This window comes from Sapajus apella, unplaced genomic scaffold, assembly GCF_009761245.1.
Source record: "Sapajus apella isolate SASKATOON/1434 unplaced genomic scaffold, GSC_monkey_1.0 scaffold95, whole genome shotgun sequence".
Classification (NCBI taxonomy): Eukaryota; Metazoa; Chordata; class Mammalia; order Primates; family Cebidae; genus Sapajus; species Sapajus apella.
In genome coordinates, this window is record NW_022437035.1 from 6,839,345 (window position 1) to 6,857,595 (window position 18,251).

The 18,251-nt window shown below is 54.0% G+C and overlaps 1 protein-coding gene across 6 annotated transcripts; it reads right to left on the bottom strand.

The window, feature by feature from the left end:
- Positions 1–353: 353 nt before the first annotated feature.
- Positions 354–17,904, bottom strand: GAL3ST1 (galactose-3-O-sulfotransferase 1). Of its 6 annotated transcripts, none has more exons than XM_032256892.1 (3): positions 17,719–17,904; positions 3,256–3,395; positions 354–1,792 (listed from the first exon to the last, which is right to left on the bottom strand). In XM_032256892.1, exons 2-3 carry the CDS (start codon positions 3,384–3,386, stop codon positions 652–654), a joined length of 1,272 nt encoding a protein of 423 aa, XP_032112783.1. In that variant the 5' UTR covers positions 3,387–3,395; positions 17,719–17,904; the 3' UTR covers positions 354–651. The 6 variants fall into 6 exon arrangements, with proteins under 6 accessions (XP_032112783.1, XP_032112788.1, XP_032112784.1 ...); XM_032256897.1 differs by lacking the exon at positions 17,719–17,904 and adding an exon at positions 16,052–17,671 and having other exon boundaries at positions 3,256–3,390; XM_032256893.1 differs by lacking the exon at positions 17,719–17,904 and adding an exon at positions 15,954–17,669.
- Between the last annotated feature and the right edge of the window lie 347 nt (positions 17,905–18,251).

Genomic DNA, 18,251 nt, shown 5'->3' on the forward strand with positions numbered 1-18,251 from the left:
GCACACACGCACATGCATACACACATGCACACACACGTGTGCCCACACACGTGAACACACACACATGCTTGCCCATACACACGCATACATACACATGTGCACACACACATACACACATGCACACACGCACATGCGTGTTCACACATACATACACACATGCAAACATGCTTTTCCAGGCTTTGGTAGCTCCTGGGAGTCCCTGAACGACACAGGACTATAGCACATAGCAAATACACATCAAATCCCTGTCAGCCCACTGGGCTTTTTGCCCACAGACTCACCCAGGCACCACCGTGCTCTCTTGGGGGCCCCCCACCCCAACCCCTACCCCAAGTCACCATCACTGAGACTGATTAACAAAAACACATCAAATTCCTTTACTTCTGAGGTCTCCCCTTTAAGGGGAGGCAGAAATAGAACATTCTTTTTCGGGGAGGGAAAGGGGTTTAATAAAAACCGGTATAATTAGTTAAATACTGATCTCGGTTAGGCCCTCTCTGCGTGTGGGCCCAGTCTTGGATGGCTGCATCCTCCAGGGAGCCCCCCTCACCTCGGGGTCCGAGGTGGCACCAGGAGGGGGCTGGAGGTGGCCAGCACCAGCGGCTTCCTGCTCAGCTCCCTGAGGCAGGCCGGCCGCTGGGCGGTGGGACGTCACCACCGCAGGAAATCGCGAATGAACTTCCAGAGCTTGGTGACCCACAGGTTGACGCCGAGGTCCATCAGGTACTGGATCTCGGGCGTGAGCATGCGCCGGCAGAGCTGCGCGTGGCGCTGCCCGATGCTCTTCTTGAGGTTGTAACCCAGGATGGACTTGGTGCCCAGCGGCTGCCAGGGCTGCATGGCGTCGTCCTGGATGGCGGCGGCATCCACGGCGTGGCCCCCGTCGATGCAGATGGTCCGCATGCGCTCGTTGGCATGGCGCAGGGCGGCCACCTCGCGGGCCATGCGTTCCCGCCCGAAGGCCTCCACCTTGCGCCAGAAGCTGGCGTTGAAGTGGCGGTAGAGGTGGGCGTCCAGCATGTTCCAGGCGGTGGCGCGCCCATACAGCTCCCCGGAGAGCCGCGGCACCGGCGAGTCGCGGCGCGCGTTGAGCTTGAAGTAGAGCACGTCCTCCAGCTCCCAGCACAGCAGGTCCTTCAGCAGCACCAGCGACTCGTCGAAGTACTCCTGCAGCAGCACCAGGTGGAAGCGGCGCTCCACCTCCAGGATGTGCTCCTGCACCTGCGGGCTGCCGGGGTCCAGGCCGCTGTCGTAGCCCAGGTCGAAGAAGAGTAGGTTTCGGAGGTAGTGGGCATTGAAGCCGTTGGGGTCATAGTAGCGATCGGGGTCTTGCAGGAACTCGGCCAGCTTGTCAGCGCCCGAGAGCTTCCACGTGAGGGGCACCACCGGCCCGAAGTAGTGGAAGGAGGACTCGAACAGGCGGGCGGGGTCGCGGAGCACCGTGATGAAGGTGGCGTTGGGCGGCACCAGGCCGCGCACCTCGTCGTAGTGGAAGCGCATGTGGTTGCAGATGATGTTGAAGCAGGCCCCGGGCCGGTAGTCCTGCACCAGGCTGCGGGCGAAGAAGGTCGGGTAGTCGAAATCGTTGCGGCCGTTCGGGAAGGCGAACTTGAGCCTGTGCTTCTGGCCGAAGCGGAAGAGGATGTTGAGGAGGGTGCTGCTGGCCGTCTTGTGCGTCTTCAAGAACACGATGTTGCGCCGCGGCTGGCACTCTCCCGCCGAGCTGTTGGCTCGGGTCACTGCCTCTGGCTCAACCAGGGGTGGAGAGCAGGATGCTGCAGCCTCTGGGGTCCTGCTGGGGACAGAGAGGTGGGGAGAGCCTCAGGGGCGTGCTGGGGCCCTCAGGACTCTGGTAGCTAGAGAGGGAGATTGTTGGGGACAGACAAAGGAGCTAGGACAGTGGGACCTGTGGGGCCTGAGTCCAGGCTGGGTGCCTGGATGGGTGATTTGGCCTCTCTGGCCTCAGTTCCTCCTCTGTGAAATGGGGACAATAACAGGCTCTATTCACGGTGCTGTGAGATGACGCACACAGCTCTCGTCTCATTCATGGCCACTGTGTTGTTTGTGTCATTCAGTTTGGGCCACAGGAAATTACCATATTTTTTTTCTTTTTCTTTTTTTTTTTTTGTTTTTTTTGAGACAGAGTCTTACTCTGTGGCAAGGAGCCAGGCTGGATAGTGCGATTCGGCTCACTGCAACCTCTGCCTCCCCGGTTCAAGCAATTCTGCCTCAGTCTCCCGAGTAGCTGGGATTACAGACGCACACCACCACACCCAGCTAATTTTTGTATTTTAGTGGAGACAGGGTTTCACTATGTTGGCCAGGATGGTCTCAATCTCTTGACCTCATGAGCCACCCGCCTTGGCCTCCCAAAGTGCTGGGATTACAGGTGTGAGCCACCGCCCCCGGCAAGAAATTGCCATTTTATAGGACAAAAATGGTCAGTTTTTGTAGAACTTTGCAGCTTTATTTCAACTTAATATCACCAACCACTGGTATTATACCAGCTACCGGCTGTGTAGGGTCTGTGCAGAGCAGCCCCATGAGGAAGCGGGAGAGTCTGGTTCTCAGGAGCTGGGCCTGGAGTCAGACAGACCCCAGTTTGAATCCATGCCCGTGGACAGGTCGCCCCACTGTGGCCCCACTGTAGTCTCAGATGATGCTACTCCAAGCCCTGTACACAGACAGTGCTACCTGATTCTCATGCCCCATGAGGAAGGCTCTGTTTTTTTATTTGTTTGTCTTGTTTTGTTTTTTTGAACAGAGTCTCACTCTTGCCCAGGCTGGAGGGCAGTGGCGCAATCTTGGCTCACTGCAACCTCTGCCCCCCGGGTCCAAGCGATTTTCCTGCCCCAGCCTCCCGAGTAGCTGGGATTACAGACACACACCACCACACCCAGCAAATTTTTGTATTTTTAGTAGAGACGTGGTTTCATCATGTTGGCTAGGCTGGTCTCGAACTCCTGACCTCAGGTGATTTGCCAACCGCGGCCTCCCAAAGTGCTAGGATTACAGGTGTGAGCCACCACATATAGCCGAAAGGCTCTGTTATTATTCCCACTTCACAGATGGGCACACCAAGGCTCAGGGTTACATGGTGAGTTCTGCCATCAGTGGAATTTCTGTTTGGCAAAGCATAGTGCAGGTGCAGAGCCCAAGATCACAGGGGCAGGCCCTGTGGTAATTATGGGGTCCCATGGGTGGGGCGCCATCCCTCCCCCCCATACCCGTCATCTGCCCAGCTGGAGCACTCACGTGGAGGCCAGGCTGGCATGCAGTGGGGGCACCACATAGGAGTACAGCAGCAGCAGGAAACTGGTGAAGAGCGCCCCCAGCACCAGCCCCTTAGCCATGGACTCCCAGTGCTTCTTCTGCGGTGGCGGCATCTCAGGTACCTGCGGAGGCAGCAACAGTGGGCAACTGTCAGGAAGTTGGCCCCAGGGCTCACCCAAGACTGCCCACACCTGGCAGCCAAGACCTGCCTTTGCCTGCTCTATGGCCCCCCAGCAGGGTCCAGACAGGGACAGAGAGATGCTGAAGAGACTGAGAGGCAACCACCTGGAAAGAGACAGCCCCAGGGCTGCAGAGACAGTGGGCGAAGCACCTCAAACAGAGGTTGGGGAATGGGGCAGGGAGAAGCTTAACATTTAACAATTAAAAAGAACCAGGTAGCAGAACCAGGATCCCAAACTTTCCACTCCTTTTAATTTTTAAGCTGGCTGATAATAAAAGAAAAAGAAGAAAAATAAGGTAACAAATATTTGTTACCTTATTTTTTAGTTATCTTGTCTTCGATTCTTTTTCTTTTCTTTTTTATAAAAATATGTATTTTTGAAAATTCTTCGATTTTACTTTAAATTCTCCCAGATCCTGAAATTATCTTATTGTTTATACCTTTTAGGTCATCATAATGAAATAATTCTCTTTTTTATATTTTAATTTTTTTTTTGAGACAGAGTCTTGCTCTGTCACCATGCGCCAGGCTGGAGTGCAGTGGCGCGATCTCGGCTCACTGCAACCTCCGCCTCCCAGGTTCAAGTAATTCTCCTGCCTCAGCCTCCCGAGTAGCTGGGACTAAAGGTGCACGCCACCACAACCAAATAATTTTTTTGTATTTTTAGTAGAGACAGGGTTTCACCATGTTGGCCAGGATGGTCTCGATCTCTTGACCTCGTGATCCGCCCGCCTTGGCCTCCCAAAGTGCTGGGATTACAGTCATGAGCCACCGTGCCTGGCTATTTTAATTTTTGAAAAAATAGAGACACAGTTTTGCCACATTGCCCAGGCTGTTCTTGAACTCCTAGGTTCAAGCAATCCACCTGCCTCAGCCTCCCAAAGTGCTGGGATGACAGACATGAGCCATCGCACTATACCATGAAACACGTTTCTAAGGAAAAAGGCTGGGCACAGTGGCTCATGCCTGTCATCCCAGCACTTTGAAAGGATGAGGCAGGTCGAGTGCTTGACCCAGGAGTTCAAGACCAGCCTACACATACGGCGAGACCCTCTCTACAAAAAAATTTATTACTATTTTTTTTAATTCACCAGGTGTGGTGGCACGTGCCTGTAGCCCTAGTTATTTGGAAGGCTGAAGCAGGAGGATTGCTTGAGCCTGAGTTCCAGTGAGCCATGATTGTGCCGTGGCACTCCAGGTCTGGATGACACAGTTAGACCCTGTCTCAAATAAATAAATAAGAAGGAAAAGAAGACTGTCTCCCAGTGCCCTGTGCTCCCCCAGGCCTGAGCCAGAGCTGTCTACAGGGAAGGCCAAGGGCTCTCCGGGCCTGAATCCTTCACTTTTCAGAAGCCTCAGCCAGCTGTACCTGTCCCATGCTCCACCAGCCCCACAGTGGTGAGGGTGACCTGCCCAGTAAGAGACCAGGGCTGTTCTCTCTTCACTGGCCCTTGTGCCCCCAGAGTCTGTAGGGGTGGCTGATCGAGAAACTGAGGCTCACAGCTGGGAAGAGGCGGGCCCAGGTTACACAGCTGGCCAGGCCTCTGCCTACACACCCACCCACTTTCCAATCACCAGCTGGTAGGGTTGCCCAGTTAAATTTGAATTTCAGATAAACAAGGAATACAATTCTTTACGGTATAAGTATATTCCAAATATTACATGGGACATAGTTATACTAAAAATTATTCAAGGCTGGGCACTGTGGCTCATGCTGGTAATCCCAGCACTTCAGGAAGCCGAGGCAGGTGGGTCACCTGAGGTCGGAAGTTAGAGACAAACCTGACCAACATGGTGAAACCCTATCTCTACTAAAGATACAAAAATTAGCTGGGCATGGTGGTGTCCTATAGTCCCAGCTACGTGGGATGCTGAGACAGAAGAATTGCTTGAACCCAGGAGGTGGAGGTTGCAGTGAGCCAAGATCATGCCACTGCACTCAAGGTTGGGTGAGTGAGACTACATCGCAAAACAAAAAAAAAATATTCAAACTTGAAGTTTAACCAGATGTCCTGGAGGTTGGATTATTGTTCTTTCTTTGTTTTATTTTTTATTTTAAAAATATTTATATTATTTTTGAGCTGCCCAGGCTGGTCTTGAACTTCTGGGCTCAAGCAATCCTCCCACCTTGGCCTCCCAAAGTGCTGGGATTACAGGCATGAGACACCGTGCCCGGCCTGTTGTTGTTATTTGTCTGGGGGAGATGATCTAAGCATGGCAACCCTATCAGCAGGGGAGTGAGATGTGGGCTGTGATGGGGAGTTCAGGCTGAGGAGCTGGAGTCCTGGAGAGAGCTGTAGCTTGGGGAGCCTTCCCGCCTCCCCTTAGTTGCAAAGCCAGGGCCCCAAACTTTCCACTCTTGGCCCGAACTTTCCACTCCTGTTCTGGCTCATACTGCACTGTGTCCTGGGCCCCTGAAGCCAGTAAAAGTCACATGGGCTAATGACTACATGCACGGCATTATCACCACTGTCCCTGGAGGCAGAAGCCAGTCAGCCCACCTGGGGGAGGGTCACACATGTATTCCCTGGAAAAGTTACGCTGAGGTGGGAGGATCGCTGGAGCCTGGGGGGGCAGAGGTTGGCAGAGGTTACTGTGAGCCAAGGTCATGCCACTGCACTTCAGCCTGGGCAACTAGAGTCAGGCCCCATCTCAAAAAAAAAGGCAATAATTGTTAACACATAAACAAATGTGTTAACACATTTGTTATTTAACACATGAAGAAGCTTGCAAAGTGGGATAAACCCACCAGCCATGGAGGGGCCCCAGCACCAGCCATAGGCTCTGGGACCCTGAGCCTGTGTTTCGATCCAGCATTGTGGTTTCAGACAAGCCAAGAACCCTCATGGAGTCTCAGTTTCTCATCTGTAAAATGGGAAAGCTGGTCACGCCCCTAGCTGTACTCTGGAGCTAAGCAAAGCAACCAGCACATAGTAATCACTTAGTGGTACCCCTCCTGAGGCCCGGGGTTGGGGGTGGGGCGCCCGCAAAGCACAAACCTACCACAGCCTCAAGCAGCCCTTCAGCCTCCCACTCCCCAGGGGCCCAGCAGAGAACAGGGCAGAGTTGTGGGCCAGATCACAGTCCAAACTCCGGGGCCCAGTTTCTCTGACTTTAAGATGAGGAGGGATTAGGATTCCTGTGGCTGGCCCTCTGGAAATCTAAAGGACCCACCCTGCCCCGGCAGCCCCACTCACCAGGGTACCTTCCGGAATCTGGGAAGCAGCAATAGTGGAGACGCTGAGGTTCAGGCCCTGCAGCAGGGGGCAGACCAACCTCTCTGCCTGCCAATCAGGCTCCACCTGGCCCCACCCAGGACAGTTTCTCCACCCCCCACCCCATTATTGTTTCACTCATTCACTCACTCTTTCCTTTCCCCCTTTTTTTTTTTTTTTTTTTTTTTTTTAGATGGAGTCTCCCCTATGTTGCCCAGTCTGGAGTGTAGTGGTGCGATCTCTACTCACTGCTGCAAACTCTGCCTCCTGGGTTCAACTGATTCTCCTGCCTCAGCCTCCTGAATAACTGGGACTATATGTGCCCACCACCACACCTGACTAACTTTTGTATTAGTAGAGACAGGGTTTCACCATGTTGGCCAGGCTGGTCTCAAACTCCTGACTTCAAGCGATCCACCTGCCTCAGCCTCCCAAAGTGTTGGGATTACAGGCGTGAGCCACTAAATCCAGCCCTCATTTGATGTTTCTCAAACCTTGCCAGGACCCCACCACATGTGCTGGGTGCTGCCAGCTGCTGAGGCTTGGGCTATCCCTCCTAGGTTTTCTTTTGAGCCCCTGTTAGAAGCCAGGCCCAGGGAAGGGGCCTGCCACTCCAGATCATCTAACTGACCCTTCTCAGCTGCTACTTAGTGGATATCACTCCACCCCCCACCCCGCTGTCACCCCCATTTTGGTAGATGGGAAAGGTGAGGTTCCAGGAGTTGACAAAGCTTGCCCAGGGTCATTCAGCAAGGCAGGGCAGGGCAGGAATTCGAGCCCAGGTCTATGGACCTCCAACGTGCAGCTCCCTGCATTGTCCACGGCAGCCCCTGCCTGATGTGTCCCAAGCCCTGTCCCAAACCGAGGGGAAGGAAGGAAGGAAAACTGCATCGCAGAAAGTGGGGGATGTGGGGACGGTGGACAGGAAGCTCTGTCCTGGGAGCACAGGAGGGTTCAGTCTCTGTGGGCTGAGCCAGCAGTCAGGATAAGGGGAGGGAAGCAGAGGAGACCCTGGTGTCTGGTCCCTCCTGTGCCAGCCACCTGAGGGGTCCAAGGCTGGTCGTGCCCTTCCTGTGTAGCCACTGTGAACTTGGGCATGAGCTATGAACCTTACCCTCCCTGAGCTTCCATCTCCTCGTGTGTGCAGTGGACACACAACAGCAAGATCAGGGCACACAGGGCCCTCTGTGATCACAGGCAGAGCCCCTGGGCAGACTGAGGTCAGGGGAGGAGCTAGCTGGCAGCCAGGAGCCTGGCTTGAGGGAGGACAGTCACTAGGCTAAAATTTAAAAATAAAATTTAAAAAATGTTTAAACAATAAAATCAACAAGAAAGAAAAAAACTTAAATGAATTTAGTGTTTAGGCTTGGGTTCCATCTCCAAGATAGCTCATTACGTATATGCATGTATTCCAAAATCTGAAAAATCTGAAATCTGAAACACTTCTGTTCCAAGCATTTGGGATAAGGGATACTCAACCCTGTACCAGCCATCCCTCCATCACAGGGTGCTGTGCGGATCCTCTGCATTCCACAAGGAAAGCACCCAGCCCAGGGCCGGCACAGAGCAATTACTAAGCAGGACCTGCCATCACTGTTACCATCATCATCATCATTGTGTTCCCAGGGTTCCAGCCACAGCGCCATCAAAGTGTGTGCAGGCCGAAAGACCAAGAGGCAGGGAAGCTGAGCCTCTGACCAAGAGGGCAAGGACACTTTTAGGGTTACACAGCAACTAGAACCTAATGGGACTAGAACCTGGGTCTCCCACCTCCTCCGCTCATGGTGGTGACAACCGCAGGCACTCAGGACAGATGGTCCCCCGTCACCAGCCCACCCCATCTATTCCTGTCCTTCTAGATTACACCCGTCACACTGGCTTGCATCAGTGCAGACAGCTGGCAGCAGGCCAGGCCCAGCCATCCTCCTGTTCAGATGAACCGACACCCTCCAAGGAATGAAGGAGAAACAGGACTTACTCCCCTAGTCATGCACACAGGGAAACCTTCTGGCTTACAGCGTCACCACCAGGCAGGCCTCGGGGTGTCCTACTTTCCCTGTGACCCCTGTGGTGGAGCAGAAGAGGCACACTCACCTCTGGCTATGGCTGGCTGCCCCTTTCCACCCGCTGCCTGAGCCACGTCCATCTCCCAGGCTGCCTCTGCGGTCACTGGGAGACAGGAATGCTCCAATGACACCCAGCAGCAAGCTGGCTGCCTCCCTCCCACTCTGGTGGTGTGAATATTCATGAGTTTCCTTCCTGGGGATAGCAGGTGGCACACCCCAGTGCCCTGCAGGTGTTGCCCTGGCCCTCTGCCCTCACTGGACAGCCCTGGCCGGTCCTCACCTCTCTCTGGACCCCAACAAGCAAGCAGCTCTTTCATGCAAGGGCATGGAAAGATTCCAGGTATCCTTGGGCCAAGGACACAGCAACCACAGAACCCTGCAGAGAGCCCAGAACAGGCTCTAAGGCTGAGTGAGGGACAGGGAGGTAAATATGGCATGGGGTGCAAGAGGGCTAATTGCTCCACCTACTGCATTTCATGTAGGTTTCACGGTTTATGCATCAAGCACCTCTGTTAGTCTACTCTCCTGGTGAAGAAACCAAAGCTCAGAGAGGTAATGTCACCGGCTCAAGGTCACACAGTTAGCAGAAAGCAGACAAAGCCAGAGTACATATACTCCAGGGCTTAAAGATGCTGAGACACAACCAAGGACCAAGGTTTATCCAAAATCTGTGAGAATCCAGAAGGATGAGTAACAAACAGCCTGGAAGGCTTCCTGGAGGCAGAGCATCTGACCAGGGCTCAGAAGATGAGTCTGGCAAGATAACACTTCCTGAGCTCTGAATCTTTCATCAAAGAGGGTGTCCTTCCTGGGCGTGGTGGCTCATGCCTGTAATCCCAGCACTTTGGGAGGCCAAGGTGTGCGGATCACGAGGTCAGGAGTTCAAGACCAGCATGACCAACATGGTAAAACCCTGTCTCTACTAAAAATACAAAGTGCGGTGGCATTTGCCTGTTGTCCCAGCTACTGGGGAGGCTGAGGCAGGAGAATTGCTTGAACGCAGGAGGCAGAGGTTGCAGTAAGCAGAGATCGTGCCACTGCACTCCAGCCTGGGCGACAGAGCAAGACTCTATCTCAAAAAAAAAAGAGGTGTCCTACTTCTACCTCTATCCCTGGGTGAGGAATGGTGATACACAGACACTGTGGACCAGCTCTGCAGGATTTGGGCTGATTGGAGATGCAGATCCTCCCCAGGGCTTTGGCAGGAAGAGACAGTTCTAGGTGCCCTGGCCCTACGCCCAGGAACCCTAGGACTCTGCTTAGGCACTTGAATCTTAGGTTCCGGTCAGTTGTCTCAACTTTGTCCATGGACAGAGGGTCTCCTTGTGCCCAGAAAGGCTCCTCCATCCTCCCGTCAGCACTGCTGCCTAGAGCTCCATCACGAACTAGGCAGATGTCACCATCTAGGGACCCAGGTGCCACCATCAATTAATGATCGTTATTGTAACAGTCATTCACCCCCCAAATAAGCACTTTCATAGGTTAAGCAGCTGCCAGCCTCTCCCACAGAACGGTGGGCATCCTCACTTGCTCTGAGTCGCCCTTTCCCCCAAAGCCTCGCCAGTCCAGGAGCAGCCCCCAAGCACCCACGAAATACCAGAGCTTCAGTTGCCACAAGGCAGGCCCAGAGTCCCCGTCTCTCTAGGTGCTGAATCTGGTTTGGGACATGGTATGGAGTTGTTTTATCCAGCCTAACATCCCACTGACCTGCTCTTTGAGCTGAGCTAGCTTGAAGACAGCTTTCCAAGGGTGAGTCAGGGCAGAGCTGGCATCAAACTGCAGGGGTTGTGGTTTATGAGTGTGGACTCTGAACCCACAGGGTCCACATCTGTGCTTGGGACATCTCATGCATCATGCAGCCTCATAATCCTCTCTGGAGAGCTCCTGTTATTATCTCCATTTTATAGAGTGAGATAAAATGAGAGTGAAGTGAGGGTAGGAGCGAGGGTAGAGGTGAGGAAGTGAGCAACTAGCCAAGGGAAGCAGAGATTTCCAAAGTAGGGAGTGCTGAAGGTAGACTGTGCTTCCAGCCCTGCCAGAGGGGTCTCTTCCCAGAGTATTGGTGACAACAGCTTTGGCTGGTTCTCCAACCCCACCCCAGAATTTTTTTTTTTTTTTTTTTGAGATGGAGGCTTGCTCTGTCGCCTAGGCTGGAATGCAGTGGCAAGATCTTGGCTCACTGCACCTCTGCCTCCTAGGTTTAAGCAATTCTCCTGCCTCAGCCTCCTGAGTAGCTGGGATTACAGGTGTATGCCATGGTACACAGCAAAAACTTTTTAAATGATAAAAGCAGTATACTGAAAGCTGGGTGCAGTGGCTCATGCCTGTAATCCCAGCACTTTGGGAGGCAAAGGCAGGTGGATCACCTAAGGTCGGGAGTTCAAGACCAGCCTTACCAATATGGAGAAACCCCATCTCTAATAAAAATATAAAATTAGTCGAGCGTGGTGGCATGCTCAGAGGTTGCACTGAGCCGAGTTTGAGACCAGTAGCTGTAGTCTCCTGATCTCACGATCCGCCCGCCTCAGCCTCCCAAAGTGCTGGGATTACAGGCTTGAGCCACTGTGCCTGTCCCCTGTTCTCCAATTTTTAAAGGCAATTCTCTTTTCTCCTTGGCCACACGGCCAAGGAGACTACATTTCCCAGGTGCCCTTGCAGTTCAGTGTCCCCACGTACTGGGTTCTGGCCAATGAGATGTGAACCGAATACCCGCCGATGAGGTTAAGTGGGTGGACCTTTTCTATGGTCTCCTTTCCCATTTACTGGATGAATGGAGCGGTCTCCAAGGATCTGGGCACGGGCGGAACTGGGAGGAGCCTAGGCCTTCTTTGCATCTCTACCCACCGATTGGATTTCAAGAAAATGAGAACTGAACTGACATTGTATTAAGCCTTTTAGAATTTAGTGTTTGTCTGCCACAGCAGCTAGCATTAACTAATATGCCTGTTACCCTAGAATGAGCCACGCAGAGAGAAAAGCACATGCAAAGGCCCAGGGCAATTGAGAAACTAATGAACGTTCCACCTGGCTGGAGTGTCTGGCGTGTGTCCGTGTAAGAGGCTGGGTGGGCAGGGGAGAGACTACAGAGACAGCCAGAAAGTAGGGCAGTGTTAAGAGGAACATGCAGGGGCTGGGCACGGTGGCTCACGCCTACAATCCCAACACTTTGGGAGGCCAAGGTGGGTGGATCACCTGAGGTCAGGAGTTCGAGACCATCCTGGCCAACATGGTGAAACCCCCATCTGTACTAAAAATACAAAAGTTAGCCAGGTGTGGTGGCATGCAGCTACCTGTTGGTCAGACCAGCCTGACCAACATGGTGAAACCCCGTTCTAATAAAAACACAAAATATTAGCTGGATGTGGTGGCATATGCCTGTAATCCCAGTTACTCAGGAGGCTGAGGCAGGAGAATCACTTGAACCCAGGAGGCAGAAGTTACAGTGAGCTGAAAACAAAATGCACCTGTAATCCCAGCTACTCAGGAGGCTGAGGCAGGAGAATCTCTTGAACCCAGAAGGCAGAGGTTGCAGTGAGCCAAGAGCACGCCACTGCACTTCAGCCTGGGCGACAGAGTGAGACTCAGTCTCAAAAAAAAAAAAAAAAAGGTACATCATGCAGGGCTTTTGGAAGCATGCTATTGAGTCTGGCCTGGATCCTATAGGCTGTAGGGAGGGACCCTTAGGAGGTCTTCAGTAGAGGAGTGAGCAGATGGGATTCCCATAGGGCCACTGGATAAGAAATGAACTGTAGGGATGAGGAAGGAGTGGAGGGAGCAGGCCGACCTCCATGGTAGTTGTTACAGCTGTGCAGGTGTGACTTGGAGCAAGGAGAAGGCTAGGGGAGGACCGCAGCTGTCTGTAGACCATGCAAAGGCGGCATTCTGTTGGTGGCGGGGTGTGGAGGAAGGGAGGGAAGAGTTGCTGTTGGGTGACTGGCTGACTGGAGGTGGAGCTAGTCCCTGAGTTGGGGAGGCCGAAAGAAGGCCACGTTGAATGCTGGGGTGTAGTGGGTGGTACCAGGTTCTGTTTAGAACATGCTGAGTCTGAGGGAGGTGTGGGATGATCATAGAATGCCTAAAGAGCAATAGGAGCAAAGAGGGGGTTCTTGGGGAGTGAGAGAGGTAGGTAGGGAGCTGGGCACAGAAGTGGGAACTGAGGCCATAGGAGTAGCTACAGTCACCGAGGGAAGGGTGAGGAGGGACAGGGAGCCTGTGCCTTCAGAGCAGGATGAAGAAGAGCCCCTAAGGTGATAAAAGAGGATGGTCAGGGCTGTATCAGAGTCTGCAGCACTGCTATTCCCCATAAACCATTCCCCAGCCAGGTGAGGTGGCATGCACTACCCAGCATTTTGGGGAGGCCAAGGCAGGCGGATTGCTTGAGCCCAGGAGGTCGAGACCAGCCTGGGCAACATAGTGAGACCCTGTCTGTACAAAAAATTTAAAAATTAGCCCACTGTGGTGGTGCATGCCTGTAGTCCCAGCTACTCAGGAGGCCTCAGCAAGAGGACCCTTTGAGCCCAGGAGTTTGAGGTTACAGTAAGCTGTGAATGTACCACTGCACTCCAAGCCTGGGCAACAGAGAAAGACCCATCTTAAAAAAACAAACCCCAAAAAACAAAAGCCATTCACCAACTGAGGCGCATCCATGCTGTTTGCTCACATGCACATACAGGAACAGGGCTCTGGCAGAGAAGGTGGTGGGCGAGGGTATCCCAGGGTTGCTTTCTGTAGCTGGAGGGGAATCCCATGGGGATATGGAAGGACCTTTTAGGAGTGGAGCAGGCCAGGCGCGGTGGCTCATGCCTGTAATCCCAGCACTTTGGGACGACAAGGTGGGTGGATCACGAGGTCAGGAGTTCAAGATCAGCCTGACCAACATGGTGAAACCTCGTTCTTCTAAAAATATAGAAAATTAGCTGGGTGTGATGGCATGTGCCTGTAATCCCAGCTACTCAGGAGGCTAAGGCAGGAGAATCACTTGAACCCCGGAGGTAGAGGTTACAGTGAGCCGAGATTATGCCATTGCACTCCAACCTGGGCTACAGAGCAAGACTCAAAACAAAACAAAACAAAACAAAAAAGAGTGGAGCAAAAAAATTCTCCCTATGGTGTTCGTACTGCAGATTTGACAGCAGCTCTTACAGTTCTGAGTGTGCCTGTTCTCTGACTCAGCAATCCACCTGCAGGAACATGGTTCAAAGATAATGTAACTATTAATCTGAGATGGGCACATCAAAGTGGCCACTGCACTATCATTACCTCCAGTGCTCACAGAGCCTTTACCCCCATTTAGAAGATAAGGAAATCGAGGCTCAGAGAGGTTAAAAAAGAGTTGCCTGGCTGGGCACAGTGGCTCACGCCTGTAATCCCAGCACTTTGGGAGGCCGAGGTGGGCAGATCACCTGAGGTTGGGAGTTCAAGACCAGCCTGTCCAACATGGTGAAACCCCGTCTCTTCTATCAATACAAAAATTAGCTGGGTGTGGTGGCACATGCCTGTAATCCCAACTACTAGGGAGGCAGGAGAATCCTTGAACCCAGGACGCGAAGGTTGTAATGAGCCGAGATCTCGCCATTGCACTCTAGCCTGGGCAACAAGAGCAAAACTCTGTCTTAAAAAAAAAAAAAAAAAAAAAAAAAGTTGCCTAATATTAAACCTGGAATGCACTGTGTACAGAATAAACTTATTCATGTGGAGAAAATGTGTACATTCGTACATGTGTGTAAGGGGCTGAAAAGATACTCAATTATAAATTATAATTCCCTGGGGAGTAAGGCCATTTACTTTCTGGAACATATTTTCATTCTGTGATCACACACACACACACACACACACACACACACACACACACTTTACAAAAGAGCTTATATTACTTTGGAAAAATAAATAAAGATATTTCCACTTTGAAAATCTGCAGCCTGGCTGGAGGAAGAGGAAAAATCGGCTCATCTGAGCCCCACCTTTCCTCACTGTGTGGCCGAGACAGATATACTGCCCTCTCTGAACCTCAGTGCACCAAGTGGGGAAGGAGCAACAGGCATCTGGGACTGAGAAGGAGCTGGGAAGTGTGGGTGGCACAGCGGAAGGGGTAGATGAGATAGGTTAGCCCTCCATCTGAGGGTATTGGGGAAGTGACTTGCAAACATCCAGAAGCTTCCTCAATCTGAGCCCCTCTAGAATGGGGTGCTGGAGCAGAGAGGTGGAAGACCACTCACTGGGGCATTTCAGCTGGATCCCAACTCGCTGGCTCAGAGGGCCACTCCCAAAGTGTCAGCCCTGACATCTGGCCCCTGCTGCCCCCAGGCTGCCTGCGTGGATACAGGTGGCAGCAGCTGAGAGAGAGTAATGTGTTTTGATGATTCAGAAAGCACTTTTTGATTGTGCAGGGTCATCTCTCTCTGCTGTTTCAAAGGGCAGCCACGCCCGTGAGCTTGACAGACACCTTAACAGTCTCTCCTCCTAGCCCCATGCGATGCGTGGGGAAATTCAGGCTCAGTCACTTGTAGAGCACCTACACCACAAAGCCAAAAGGGGGAGAAAGGCCACAGCTCTTCCTGCTCTACTGCCTTGTCTGGGTAAATCGCCCCGCTTCCTGATGGCAGATTTGAGAAGCCTGAAGGAAGCTCTAACTGGGGAGCTGCAAGTCACAGCTTCATCAAGAAGTCAGTCACTTTGTCATTAGCTCCAAAAATGCTGAGAACCCGAGTTGAGTATGTAGGAGTTGATAATATCAGTCTCTGTACCTTATAACATGCCTGAAATATTTTTTAAGGATTGTTATGCACTCGTTTGCATAAAACTATGTAACAATATAAGGGTTTGTGAAAAGGTACTGACACTTGCAATGCACAATGCTGGAGATACATACACCCCCCTCTCCACTCCTGGAAACTCTCCTGGTAACTCTGCCCCCCGACCAGTTGGGTGACCTTGGGCAAGTGACTTTCCCTCTCTGAGTCTCAGTTTCTGAAAATATGGCAGGTACTATGACACTGTCACAGGCCTGCTGTGAGGCATGCAGAACCCTGTACACACCCAGCCAGCATCAGCTCCTCTGATCGATCATGCTGTATCCTCCTACCTCCCACCTGGTAGAGGAAGCAGGCTCTGTCTGTGCAGACTTCTAGAAAGCCACCATCCCCATCCAAGGCCCCGGAACTCACAGGTGGGAAGGCAGGCATCCTCTGGGCCCCCACTTCCTCCAAGATTGTCCCTCACCTGGTGATTCCAGCAGTCCCCAGCCTGATGACTCCTATGGGCACCTGGGCTCCATCCTGCTCTGCCCTGTTTGGAGTCGTGTGGAGCCCCTAAAAGGGCTCATCCAGTCAAAGTGAAGCAAGGAGCCCTCCACAAGCCTGCAGTCGGGCCCAGAATTCCATTTCTGCATCATTCTCCCAGGTTAATCATTGCCTCTTTCACTGGGTGGCACACCTAGTCCCTCAGAACCCGGTGGGAGGGGCTGTGGGGGACCCACTCCTCCCTTGCTGGGTGACACGAGGGCATCAGACCCATTAAGGGAAGGAGATGCATGAGGAGCAGGCATTCTCTGTCTGCAGGGAGCTTCCTCCAGGAAGGGCTCTGCCTGAGCAAGCAGGGAATGAAGCAGGCCGAGGTGGCAGCTGGGAACAGGGCTTTGTTGTCTCTGCTCCCGGGGTAGCAGCCTGCCCACCCGCTGAAGTGTCAGGCGGAGCTGGGAGCCAGGGAGGCGAGGGGGAGGGGTCCGGAGCTGAGGGTTTGGGGCGGCCCAGGCAGATCCAAGAGGGCAGGACCCCAGAGGAGCAGAGAGAGGTCATGGGTTGGGCTGGGGTCCTGAGATGGGGGCCAGGGCAAGACTCCTATGATTTGGAGTCAGCTCAGCTACCTCTGAGCCATGTGACCTTGGACAAGTCACTGAATCTCCCTGAGCCTCAGTATCCCCCTCTGGATAATGGGGATAGGTAGCAATGCCTCCTTCACAAGACGAGAAACAGTGCGCACAGTGGCTGCTCTGGCCCAGGCCTGCCCTCCTGTGCCCACTGTGTGACCCTGGACAAGCCTCATCCTCTCTGGGCCTCAGGTCATCCCGTCAGTAAAGGAAGAGGTTGGATTTTCCCAACTGAAATGGACAGTCCTCCACACCTCTCTTCCTTCTGGAGGATTCTCATGGCAACTTCCACCTGTCATCGAGGAAGCCCAGCTGGGGGATCAGGTGTCAGGCCTGCTGCCCACTCTCCCCTTCCCTCCTCCTGGTGTGGGTTACAGCAGCCAGACGTGCTGTGCTGTCACCTCTCTGGGTGGGGCAGTTCCCATTGGGAAGGGCTTGGTCTGTGGTGTGCTCTGTGCTGGTACCAAAATGCTGGCCTGGCACCGAGGGGGCAGACCAAGTTGGACTCCCTTCCTGGGCACTGGCCTAGGAAACGGGAACTGTGGGACTTCCTATGGGACTCGTCCTGGATGCCAGGATTTGTCCCGCCCTCCCAAACCTCTCCTTGGTGGCTTTGCTTCCTCTGGGGTACAGGTCAGGGCCTTGCCCCAGCAGAGGGGATCCATCCCTTACTATGGTCTCCGGCTCCAGCACTGACCCCTTTCCTGGGGAGGGCCGATGGAGACAGAGGAGATATCAGCCCATCCTCCCCTAGGGCTCAGGTCACTGTGTCCAGGATTAATCATTAACCACTCCCAGCTCCAGCCCAGCCCCAGCAGCCTGCCTTCTGCCCCACCCATCCCACCTTCAGGGACTGAGAAGCCCTGGAAGGGGGACTGGGGGGCTAGGAGAAAAACCAAGGGCAGGGAGAGCACCAATTTTCGCCCTCCCTGGCCCCCACTGGGCCACCCTCAGGAGTGGGCAGGGGCACCCAGTGCCCGGAGCAGCTGTGCTGCACTCCTATTCCCCTCCTCCGGCACAGGTCCCAGTTTGAGGGTTCGGGTAATGTGGGCGGTATCCCTAGGGAGTAGACTGAGGCAGGGCTCAAGCTGGCAGTGCGTGCTGGAGCCCGGGACGTACCTTGTCCCCGTCCTCCTCCGCCTCAGCGTGGCTGGCTCGGCCCGGGCCGCGCCGCCCGGGCGCTCACTGGGCGGCGGGGCGCACCCGCCCGGGCCCCCCGCTCCACCAGGCCTGGTCCATGCCCCCGCCCCCTCCGCCGCTGCCGCCGCACCGCGCCCGCTCCCGGCCAGGTGCGGCAGCCAGCCTGGCCCGGCCTCCGGCGCCGGGGCCAATGGACGCCCCGGGCCCCGGCCCCCTCCCCGCCCCGGGCCGGCCCCCTCCCCGCCCGGTCCCGGCCCCTCTGCACCCGCCCGAGACGCACAGAAGCAGCATTCAGCGCTCTGGGGCGCATCGCTGCGCCCCCGCCGCCGGCCCAACAAGGCCCGTTTGTCTCGGATGCGCCAACGGGGCCATTGTCCCGCCGCCAGCCCTCTGGCTCAACGGAGCCCCCAGCCCAGGAGACTCGAGGATGCCCAGGCCTTGGTGATGGTGGGGAGGGGAGCCAGGGCCCTGGGAAAAAGGCGCGGCCGGACCATTGCTTAACTTTGGTTGGG